The sequence below is a fragment of the Stegostoma tigrinum genome, chromosome 2 (genome assembly GCF_030684315.1).
Source record: "Stegostoma tigrinum isolate sSteTig4 chromosome 2, sSteTig4.hap1, whole genome shotgun sequence".
NCBI classification, from domain to species: Eukaryota; Metazoa; Chordata; class Chondrichthyes; order Orectolobiformes; family Stegostomatidae; genus Stegostoma; species Stegostoma tigrinum.
The window spans coordinates 140,542,556-140,555,065 of NC_081355.1; the positions used below are offsets into that span (position 1 = coordinate 140,542,556).

Here is a 12,510-nt window from a genome sequence, read left to right on the forward strand (position 1 = left end):
TTCGCATCAATCTTAGTTGAGTTAAACCATATTCTTTAAAGGGCTTCTTGTTTTACTATGACAGTATATGACAAATTCTTTTTTCGGAAAAGTTCTGTTATTACAGTGCTAATAAATTTGTTTACTTCACAATTAAGGAGATCCTACACAGAATCTGGTGGATAGAATGAGACAAATTAATCCGCAATTGAGGCATGATAGTGAATTGTAAACAGTCAACTTGATGGTCAATGCAAAAGCAAAATAATACAGATTCTGGAAATCTGATATGAGAACAGGAAATACTAGAAATATTCAGCAGGCCAGGCAGCAGATGTGGAAAGGGAAGCACCAGAAGAAAGCTGTTTGGACACGTGACCTTATGTCAAGCTTCCTTATCTTTTCCACTGCTGTTTTCAGCTAAATTTCCCACATGGCTGGAGTTTCTTCAGGGTTGCCTTGTGTCTCCTAGGGAAAAAAAAAAGTCCATTAATTCTGTTTTGGCTTGGATTTCAGCCTGTTTTGGAGTCCATGGTTTGGATTGGGTACCAAGATTTAAAGGTGATCAGCAGGTGATACAGTCTTAAGAGTGTGCACTCACTCAGTCTTAATTTGAGTTCACTTTCTCAAAAGTAAAGTTGAAATTTAGAACAGTTCTCTTTTTAAGAAGAGCAAAGGCTATGACCATCTCCCTGAGAAAATATGTTAATTTCCCCGTATTGACGTGACCATTGCTGAATGCTTAGTATCAACATCCTGAAGCGGTTACCATTGATCAGAAACTGACTTGGACAACTGTAGGAACAGTGTGACTGCACGAGCAGTCAGAGGCCAGGAATTCTAAGGTGGGTAACTTATCTCCTGATTCCTCAGTGTCTTCTATCATTTACAAGGTGCAGGTTAACAACATGATTGAGCATTCTCCACTTGCCTGGATGGGTATAATTCCAACAACACTGAAGAAGCTCAACATAATCAAAGTCAAAGGGCTCAACTGATTGGCACCCACCATCATTTAATTGTTCACTCCCCGTACTACTGATGCACTATGGTAACTGGATGTTTCCTCTTCAAGATGCATAGTAGCAACTAACTGCAGCTCCTTCAATCGCACCTTCAAAATCTGTGACTGGTATGGATTTTGGAAGGGCGTGGACAAAAGATGCATGGGAAAACAGCCTTCTGTGAGTTTGCTTCCAATTTCACATCATCCTGACTTAGTCAGGGAACAGTGATCTAGTTCTTGCGTAAGTTTAAAATTCTGCCATATCCATCCTAATAGCGCTTTCACTGTAACATTTCAAGAAGGCATCTGACCACTACCTTCTCGAAAACTGCTAGTGCTGAGCAACAAATCCTGGTCTAGCCAGCAATGTCAACATCCTGTGAATCAAACTGAAATACGGGATAGATTGACATTCACATGGCTATCTTTATGGTCTATACCAGTTTGCACAAAACTTAGATTATGTATAATGGATGCTATGATCTTTGACTGGGTCCTGAAGTGATTTTGTACCCTTCTAGGTAAAGGGCTTAAGTCATAGTTTGTGCAGAAGAATGAAGTTCTTCGCCTTTCATCTCTTGGTTTACTTCATGAAAGGGGTTTGAGATATCAAACAGTTTTTTGACAACTACCTGGAAACTTAATCATATTCTGCGTATGATCCTGCCTTTGAATGTAAAGCTTGAATTTAAAAACAAAACTTTCATCATTGAAGCATGCATAGTTTGCAATGCTAGTCTTCATCAGGTGGTGTGGCGAGTTTCATGGCTATAGAATTAAAACACCTGCCATGCTATCAGGCCAGAGAATGGCATATTCTTTCATCCTGACTGAGAACTTTAAACTGAAGCTTAATTCTTACATTTGTATTTGAAGACCACAATTTCTTGCATAGTTTTGGCAGTGGGAGGAGGGGTTAAGGGAAATCCACAAAGCAGACATCAAATAGACCAAAGATCTTTGGAAAATCTCCAATTTTTGTTTCCGTTCGATCAGGCAACTTTGTTTTCCATTTTCAAACAACATTCTGTATTGACTAATTCTTCCTGCTCAATTATTTGTATCTTTGTATATCTCCAAATCAAGTTATTTGAAATTCATACTTTTTCACTCATTTTGACCCCGCTTGTGGCTCCTTTCACAATTTTGTAAAGGGTTACTGCAAAAGTCTAATAAGCTGAAACCGCGTGCTATATTAACTAGTGATAAGCTTCATGTTGCTGGTACAGTTCGACCAACCTACCTATCCATTCGGGTGTTTCATTTTCATGGATGTTTTGAGTGGAAAGAATTCTGTCTGCGTTGTTGACTGTAAAGGGGCAGAAGAACTGAAGAAAGAAGCTGCCTGGTCAATTATCAATAGCATCCTAGAGGCCTGCAGACATGTCTGGTTTCAGATATCAGGTTGTCTGAGTCTCTGTTTTTCTCTCTCCGGATGCTGCCAGATCTTTTCTGTTTCTCAAGTGTTTTCTGTGTTTATTTCAGGTTTCCAGCACCTGTACTTTGCTTTTATTTGACTGGTTGGAGTTATACCTAGCAAAAAAAAATGATTGCGGTTGTTGGAGGTCAATCATCTTAGACCAAGAGCATCGCTGGAGGAATTCCACAGGGTAGTGTTCCAGACCTAACCATCTTCAGCTGTTGATGAATGATCTTCTTTGCCTCATAAGTGGGCATGTGCAGTCAACAGCGAATAATATTCAGCACGATTTGCATCTCCTCAGGTACTGATGCAGTCAATGTTCATGGGCAGCACGACTGGATTACTTCAACCTTAGGATGATAATTGACAGGTCACGTTATTGCCACACTGTGGGCAGTGACCATCTTTAGGAAAGATTCTAATCATCACCTCTTGACATTGAATGGGATTATTATTGCTGAATTCCCCATTGTAGATATCTTGGAGGGTTACCATTGACAAGATACTGATACCGTGCCAACAAGAATTGGTTAGGGGCTGGGAGTTATGCAGGATGTGTCTCACCTGACTCCTCAAAGCTTGATCAGCATCTACAAGGTATTTGATGGAATATTGACCACTTACAGCTTCATCAGCTCTGTAAGCTTAACACCAACTGGGGGAGTGTCACATACTTAATTGGTACTTTAATCTACCACCTTAAACATTTGCTGTACTGTTGATGCAGAATCCTGGCATTGATGACCGTCACAAGATGCATTGTAACAACTCAAGAAGACTTCTACAAAAATGGAATCAAACCATTCTCTCTTGACTGTCAATAGCATTATCGTGATACAATCCTCAGAATCAAAAACCTGGGGTTACCCTTCCTAGAAGCTGTACTGGACTAGCCATGTAGATACTGTGGCAACAAAATCAAGGCAGAGCCTGGGAATTCTGCAGCTAGCAATTCGACTCCTGATTTCCCAAAGCGTCTCCACCATCTATACAGCACATGTTAGGATTGTGCCTCTGAGTGCAGTTCTGACAATGCTCAAGAAGCTTGACATCATCCAGGACAAAACAGCCTACTTAGTTGACACCAAGACCACAAATATACACTTCCTCCAAGCTGTAGCAATGCTATGTATCATCTACAAGATGCACTTCTCCTGGCACTTTTCCAAACCCATGACCACTTCCATCTAGAAGAACCACAGGTTTAAGGGAACTGCACCAGCTGCAAGTTCCCTTCCGAGACGCATACTGAGTTTGGAAATATATCATTGTTCCTTCAGTGTCGCTGAATCAAACTCCTGAAACTCCTTTCCTAAATGCGTTGTGGGTGCAAATGGCGTTCAAAGACTTTATAAGGATGGTTGGTTGTACTGTACTGATAGTGTACTTGCCTCTGAATCTGGAATCCAGGGTTCAAGTTCCACCTGTGCCAAAAGTGTGCGATAATGGAAGGTATCTTTGAGATTTTAGGGCTTTTAGGACTCTTGTCATGCAATGGTAGTGTCCCTACCCTTGAATCAGAAGGTCTGGTTTTGAGTCCCACCTGTGTCATAACATATCTGAATAGGGTGATTTTAAACAAAATTTGGATCTCTTCAAGTCCTTGTGGTGCAATGGTGATATCTTTACCTCGGCAAGGGCACCCAGGTTCAAGCCCCACCTCATCTAAAGGTATGTAAAAACGTGTATTGGTTGATTGGAAAATAAGTTTAAAAATTTTTCTAGGGCTTTTTTAGGATAGTGGCAAGGTCAGAAGGCTAGATGCAGGTCCTACCTGCTTTGGAGGTGTGTCAAAACACATCCAAACAGGTTGGTTAAAATATCAAGGGCTGGACTGCCTGTTAAACTTGTCCTTGTGCGTCCTTAGCGTGGAGCACCCAGTGCCCACTAATGCCCCTGAACCTTTTAGGGATAGGTGGGCATGCGGGATCGCGGTTGGGTTATATTCCTCTTGTAGTATAATAGTTTAATTTCCCTTATTTTTCTTTTTTGTTAATATTATTGTTCCTAATTTGGTGGGTTTTGTTTCTGTTGATGTAGTGATTTGGTGATGAATAAAAATTCCGCACTGGAATGTTGGCGTCAGGACAGAGAAGGTAATGAGTGGCATTTGTGCTAAACTGCAGTTTTCCACTGAAGCCCTTGTAAATTTCTGCCTAATTCAACATATGAGAATCAATCTTTTAAGCACATTTCTGTAGCTTGAAGACACAATCTCTTCAAAAACTGATGTTACTAACAAATTTTAAAAACTCACCTCATTAAGCTTAACTTGTTTTAGTTAAGTTATCATCATTGAGCATGTTGTCTGTTCCAAAAAGAAGTATGTGAAACAAAGGAGGACGAGGAAGAGGTAGTACTGAGGTTTAATCTGAGTAGATGTGGAAATTTATGGAAGAAAGTATGTTTTCATTGGAATGGAAGAAGACTATGGGAGGACATGAAGGTTTGTAAACTGAAAAACTGTCATTGACTGACTGTGGAGATACTATTTGTTGAATATAGCGAGATAAATTTTGGAGACTAAATTCAGATGTATAAATATTATTGACAAAGCATACTTTAAGCAGCAACTAGTTGAGAATACATTGCCAATAATCTCTCAAATAGCAAAAAACAACCTTTAAAGATTAGCTGGCATACCAAAGCATTTTACATCTGAAGAATTATGTTTTACAGTATAATCATTGACTATGATGTCAGAAACACGGAAGACAATTTCTGCACTTCAGGGTGCCTCAAATGTAACATGAACATCCTGTTCCTAAGTGTAAAATAAATGAAACTCATGAATGTTTTTGGGTTTGACAGAAGGTTTTTAGTGGTTTTGTTTTAAGCCTAGGCGTGACTGGAAAAAGTAGGGCAAGTAGCAGACTCGTGTGACAGAAATGATATAGATTTAGAGGATGAACTAGTATTCCAAACCCTGAATATGGATGGAGGAAGAAGACGTGTTCCACATCTGAATACCTCGTCTCAGGCTACCACGAGGATTTGAACTAGTTCTCTGCAAAACAGAGAACTTTAACTGATGGTATTTTTCAAGATAGCAAAGAACTTATGTGAAGTAATTGGTTGCTAGCATTAGTAATGAATAGATCTAAGAATAAGCTCAGGTTTTAAAAACAAGCGAGGAGTTTTTTTTCCTTTATATGTCAGGATATTTGACAGAATGATCTACACAAAACATGGGATGAAGCAGAAATTATTATGTACTTTGAAATCAAGTCACTAAGTGTTTGAAAGAGAAAACACTAAAAGTGTGAAATGCAGGAATATAACCAACTGCACAGGTGTCCCTGACAGCTGGATAGATGTCATGGATTGAATAGCCCATCTGTGCTACATAATTCAGATAGCCCTGTACTTTAGTATCTGTACTATGATATATGTCTGTCGTTCCAATCCTCATTCTTAAGACAGAGATTTAATATAATTAATGAAAATGTTAATGTTTTTATTGAAACTGTCCATTATTTTTCTTTTTAGTGTGTACACCGGTGGGCCTCTCCAGAATGTTCACAGTAATGGGACAGTTGCTAGTGAAGCCTACAGTAAGTAACAAAAAAATTGTTTGCAGTGCATAGCCAATAGTTATGCTTTGATGTGCATCTGATGAACAGAAAGTGTTCCACCTCTAAATTGACCATTCATGTTCCAGATTTATTAGCTGTTAATTTTTTTGTTGTAGCATTGGCCCAGATCTTCTACAAAGAAATCCTTATGGGCCTGCCCGAAATCCAGATGTGCTGACAATGCAGGGATTGCTTGAGAAGTTTCTATGGTCATGATAGGCAATTCCCCAGCACCTTGTGTAAATATGTACTACTATGATTTCAAATCAGGTATTTGGAAAAAATTTGCCTTATTTATCCTGGTAGCTACCAGTGAAATGCTAGAGCGATGAAACCATGTTGAACTCCTGGGTAACAACGCAACTGAGCCTTTGATGCTGTGAGTCTTACTTCCTAACCCCAGTAGGATTTCTATCCTTGTTGGATACCTCTGCAATGACCAGGTTCCTTGGGTTGGTTGTTTGACTCTGACTTTCTGTCCTACATGCAGATTAGGATATTCTGCATGTGCATGATTGTTATGTACTATATTGATTAGCATTTTGAGAAGTTAGTCCTGTGAAAGTTTGCCAGGGCAGACGTTCTGAAGAAGAAGCCCAACCTGAAACGTCAACTTTCCTACTCCTCCGATGCTGCCTGGCCTGCTGTGTTCCTCCAGCTCCACACTGTGTTATCTCTGGCTCCAGCAATGGCAGCTCTTACTATCTCTGCCCTGTTTAAATTGGTTTAAGGCATTTTCCCATGGCTTACAAGTTTACACCGCTGCCTTTTTTTCCCCAGGAGAAATGACTCCTGATCACCTTGTTGTTTTGTTTCACTTAATACTGTCTTACCACTTTCATGTTTGATTGGCAAGATTCAATTTAGGTGAAAGACTCAAATAGCTTTACTTAACAGAGCTGATGAATTGCAGTTACCAAGACATTTTATATATACAAATTTAAAAATAGTATATCATTTATTGTCACGTATTCAATGTAAACTGCAGGGAAAAATGTGCACCTTCGTCATACATGGTACCATTCATGTTAACTCAGAATAAGGTAAGATTTAAAACAAAAATAACTTGAGTCCAACTTTCCTTTCCATGGCCACAGTCCTGCTTGGGGCTTTTCAGCTGTAGCTTTTCCGCTGCCAGAGTTCCACTCTGGGCTTTGCAGCCCATGCCATGTCGCTGCCATGCCATGTCACTGCCAGTGTCCTGCTCTGGGCTGTGTCACAGGCCTGTTCTCAGTTGTCTCAGTGAACTGATTTCGCTGCTGCTGCCTCACCGTTCTGCTGTCTCCAGCCCACACTTGATCCGCCACCGTTTCTCCGGACCACACCTGATCTGCCGTTACTGCAGGACACAACCCGTGAGGTGGTACTCAGTAACGACCTGGCTCCTTCTTGGCACCTTAGATAGGTAGTTAAAGGAGATGGTGAGAGGGATAGAATTACTACAGAGGGAGAGACAAGAAGGAAAAAGAAAAACCGAAGGAGAAATAAAGAGAGAGATAACTGGTGAGCAGAATGGTGCTCCGAATGGACCGACTTAGTCTGCTGCCAACCTTCTGGAAGTACACATCCTTACTACAACGTACTGCTGTTTGGACGTGTCACATGGTTTTGGCCTGATTATTGGTTAACTTCCATATTCAGGTTTTAAAGCAACTCAGCTGGATCTAATAAAACAATAACCTCCTCCTGACTACCTCTGACTTACTTCGACCTCTCCAACCTTCCTGCTGACTCCCTGCAATCTCCTATGCTGGACGCCCCCTCCCACCCCAAACCCCTTTTGACTCTGATACCCTTGACTCTACCTTTACCTGGCTCAATTACCATTCACCCACTTATACTGTTTTTTAAATGCACTTAGTTAAATGTCTAAAAGCTTTTTAGAATGCTAGTGAATAAAGATTTGTCAGAATTTGATGGCTTAGTGCTGGGAAAGTGAGGTGTGACACTGACCCACCCTCTTGCCTCCACCACTAATGATTTTGCACTATGAAGAAAATCTCCAGCGGAAGACAGCTCTCTGGACTTGTGAAGAGACTGAATCTATTTTGGTTTCTAAAAAGATGTAGGAGAGGGTAGTATTCAGCTGATGACTGATTGCTGCTCCTCTGATTTGGCCTAGTATGTGTGAAACAATAATTAATATCTCTATCAGGAAAGATACCAGGCCTGAGTGCTCCTGGTATAGAAGCAGAAATTACTGAAGAAATTCAGCAGCCCTGGCAGCATTTGTGTAGAGGAACTGGTTAGCGTTTCAAGTCCACTGACCCTTCATCAGAACCATATGCTGTTGGTATACTTTGAAGTGTGCTTGAAACGTAATGGAAAGATTTATAAGGGAGCATTAAAATTTAGAGCTGACTCATGTAGATGGCGTTAAGTGTGTAATATTTCTGTATCGAAAGGCATTTTAGGTGATTCTTTTGCTAAGTCTTTATTGAAAGACGACTTGTATGTTCTTTCTAGCAGTTTTCACAGTCTGATGTCATGTTCACTTTGCAGTCTTTAATGGTAAGACTGTACAATATAGCATGAAGTGGAATTCATTTAAAGAAAACAGATTACCAAACCACAGACAAAATGAATTAAAACTGAGTTTTTGAGTTCCTGGAGACATGAAGCTCTCCATTTTGTCTATCTCTTCTTAGACCAGCTTCAACAAATGTTATCACATTGCATATGAACACAGACGTCCCATGTTACTCTTTAACTTTTCTCTGCAGCATGGGCATTTCTCTCTTTGCTTGAACTTTTCAATGCCCTTGTTTCTTTAACTCTTCTATTTGCTTCTTGCTGGTTTCATGATCTCCAAAATCACAACAATATGCACATTTGGTGAAGATGGTAATCTATTCCATTCTCCAGACTGGCACGCTGTCGCATTCTTGGTCCACAGGATTTTTAGCTCGATGAAGTTGTTGGCCGTTATTGTTGAGCCTTTCACTTTAAAGCTCTATGAAGAATGAGGAGCGATCTTATTCGAATGTGCAAGATTCTAGGGCTCTTGACAGAGTAAATTTTGACAAGATGTTTCCACTAGTGGGGGATCTCAAGTAAGAGAACCACTCATCTAAAGCTGAGATGCAAAGGAATTTCTTCTGTCTGAGGGTAGTGAATGTCTGGAAATCTCTACCCTGGAGAGTTATGTAGACCTGATTGCTGAAAGTATTTAAAGAGGGGAGAGATATGTTTTTGAAATACCTAGGAGTTCAGAGCTATGAGGGGCTGGTACAAAAGACAAGTAGAGCCTTTAAGTAGATTAGCCATGATCTTGTTGAATGGTGAACAAACTTGAGGAGCTGAATGACCTACTCTGGCCCTGTTGTATGTTCGTATGAATGTTTCTGCTTTGTGCTTATATATAATCTAGCCTGTTGTTTGCTGTTCACCCTGTCCTCCATTCTGCTTTGTTTGTGGTATGTTTAGATCCTCAGCCTTAAGCCCTCCTTTCTGTCCACTTCTGCCCTCACTGCCAGTGACCTGCTGCCAATACTGCTGATATTACAGGGTTGACAGCTGATCTACAAAGTATGCTGGGTGATAAACAATAAGAAATAAACTTTCACTTGTTTAGTTTAGTGTTTAGTATGATAGTGTAGTTAATTCAAATTAAAATGGAGGCTACGCATTTGTTCAATATGAAATCAGATAATATGTTGGGGAGAAGAAGGTATGTTAAAATATATGCTTTGGAACTATGAGAAGACTAGATTGGTTGGTGAATGTGATGCTGAACATTGATACGCCCTAACTGATATGCTCATCTTTTGTATAACAATGCTGAATTTATACTGCTAAATGCACAAAATACATATAAAATGCCTACAGGATAATTTGTAGAAAAGATATTCATTTTTAAATGAAATAACTTAAAAATATATATAAATGTATAAATAATCAAAGTGGATCATAATCATTTTACGCTGATGTTTCGTGAAAGTGAGAAAGGGAGATAGTCAGGGAAAATGAATAACATTGGGCGGGCACATGAAGAAATGAAACATGACTGGCACATACAACCTCACACTTTAGGAAGAAGATTTTAGAAAAGCTCTGGTGATGTAACCAAGAAGGCTAAATATTTGCAAGCAAATATTGTGCATGCTAGAAATCTGAAATAAAAATTGACAATTTTGGAAAAGATTGGTAGGTCAAACAGCATCTGTGGAAAGAGGAAGAGGATCAGTATTTCAGATCACTGACTTTGGGTCACACGATCGGACAAGAAGGCCAGTGTCCTGATGTGATCACCCTGTTGCCTAACCTGTCTATTTCTAGTGTTTTCTCTTTTAATTAAAGATAAATATCCAAGAATCTTGCATTTAGAAGAAGAATGAGTTCAGAACAAAGAATGAAATCAAATTAACATATAAATTAGGAGCAAAAGGAGACGGTTTGACATCTTATGCCGACTCTGTCATTTAGCAAGATCATGCTTTCCTGAACTTCATTAATAAACCACAATAGTAATCTTCCCTTTCGCAGTTTATTTTATAGCATTTTGAAATATTCCTTTTGAATATGCTCTAGGCTCGTGTGTAACTTGCTTTCTTGCCAGTGTAACGATGTGTTTGCTCTTATTTAGTTTGAAGTACTAGTCTTAGACTCAAGCTTCTCTCTTTCAAATTGGATGTAAAATTCAATTGCCGTGGTTGCTGATATCTTACTGTGTTCTAACTGTGAGGTCATTAATTAATCTTATCGCATGACATAATGCTACATAATATAATCTGCTGTATTGTCTGTTGCAAACTCTGCTGCTCTAAGAAACTATCTCAAACAACATTCTGAGAGCTGTTCGCCCAGGCCACAACTGCTTGTCTAATTTTTCTAGTTGATTTGCAGATTATAGTCACCCATGATTGGTGCCATTCCTTTATCTCCCACACCAAAATTTTTGCTTGTATCTGTTGTCCCACATTTTGGTTACTGCTCTGGGCTCTGTAGGCGACACCCATTTAATGAATTTTTTGACCCTACTATTCCTCATGGCCACCCAAACCAATTCTTCATCGTAACCATCTTAAATAATGCCACATCTGATTATTGTGGAAAAAAGAATCCATGATGAACAATTTCAGTTCTTTATCTTTTATCTAGCTTCCTATTTTTGTTGATTGCCATATAGCGTTCAGTATTCAGGAACGAATCCTTATTAACCTGACCGTGTCTGCCTGATTGTTTGTTTACTTCAATGTTTGCTATCAGTTTATTTTACAAAATCTGAAATTGTTGGCAAAAACTCGGGTCTGGCAGCATCTGTGGAGAGAAAGTGGAGTTAATGTTTCGGGTCCAGTGACCACCTTCAGAGTTAAGTCAATTCATTTTACTTTGTTACAATGTGACATTCTTCAAGGACCGCAACTCCCCCAACACCACCACCAACTCCCCCGGCAGTAGTCGAGAACGCCCTTGACCTCCGCATTTCCTGCAACACACCCTCACACGCCATCCCTGCAATAATCGCCCTAAGAGAACCTCCCTCGTCCTCACCATACCACCCAACCAACCTCCGGATACAATGCATCATCCTCCGACACTTCCGCCATCTACAATCTGACCCCAACACCCAAGACGTTTTTCCATCCCCACCCTTGTCTGCCTTCCGGAGAGAACACTCTCTCCGTGACTCCCTTGTTCGCTCCACACTGCCCTCCAACCCCACCATACCCACACCTTCCCCTGCAACCGCAGGAAGTGCTACACTTGCCCCCACACCACCTCCCCTCACCCCCATCCCAGGCCCCAAGATGCACATCTGCCAATGTAGTGTACTGTATCCACTGTACCCTGTGTATCTTCCTCGACGTGGGGGAAGGGGAAACCAAGCGGAGGCTTGGGGAGCGCTTTGCAGAGCACCTCCACTCGGTTCGCAATAAACAACTGCACCTTCCAGTCGCGAACCATTTTAACTCCCCCTCCCATTCCTTAGACGATATGTCCATCATGGACCTCCTGCAGTGCCACAATGATGCCGCCCGAAGGTTGCAGGAACAGCAAATCATATTCCGCTTGGGAACCCTGCACCCCAGTAGTATCAGTGTGGACTTCACCAACTTCAAAATCTCCCCTCCCCCCACTTCATCCCAAAACCAGCCCAGCTTGTCCCCGCCTCACTAACTGTTCTTCCTCTCACCTATACCCTTCTCCCACCTCCATTTCCCACCTACTAACCTCAACCCACCTCCTTGACCTGTCCGTTCTCCCCAGACTGACCTATCCCCTGCCCACCTCCCCACCTATACTCTCCTCTCCACCTATCTTCTCCTCTATCCATCTTCGGCCCGCCTCCCCCTCTCTCCCTATTTATTTCAGAACCCACTCCCCACGCCCCCCTCTGATGAAGGGTCTAGGCCCGAAACGTCAGCTTTTGTGCTCCCGAGATGCTGCTTGGCCTACTGTGTTCATCCAGCTTCACACTTTGTTATCTTGCACTCAAAGAACCTTCAGCTTTTATTTTGTCATAGAACATAGAACAATACAGCGCAGAACAGGCCCTTCGGCCCTCGATGTTGCGCCAACCTGTG

The 12,510-nt window shown here is 41.0% G+C and overlaps 1 protein-coding gene across 4 annotated transcripts in view; it reads left to right on the plus strand.

Annotated features, from left to right (window-relative positions):
• Positions 1-12,510, plus strand: part of lmbr1 (limb development membrane protein 1) — a 282,617-nt gene that overhangs the window by 146,545 nt on the left and 123,562 nt on the right. For all 4 annotated transcript variants that reach the window (XM_048557443.2, XM_048557452.2, XM_048557460.2 and 1 more), the window contains one exon: positions 5,898-5,962. In XM_048557443.2, coding sequence (XP_048413400.1) covers positions 5,898-5,962 — 65 coding nt within the window. The remainder of the gene's footprint in view (positions 1-5,897; positions 5,963-12,510) is intronic.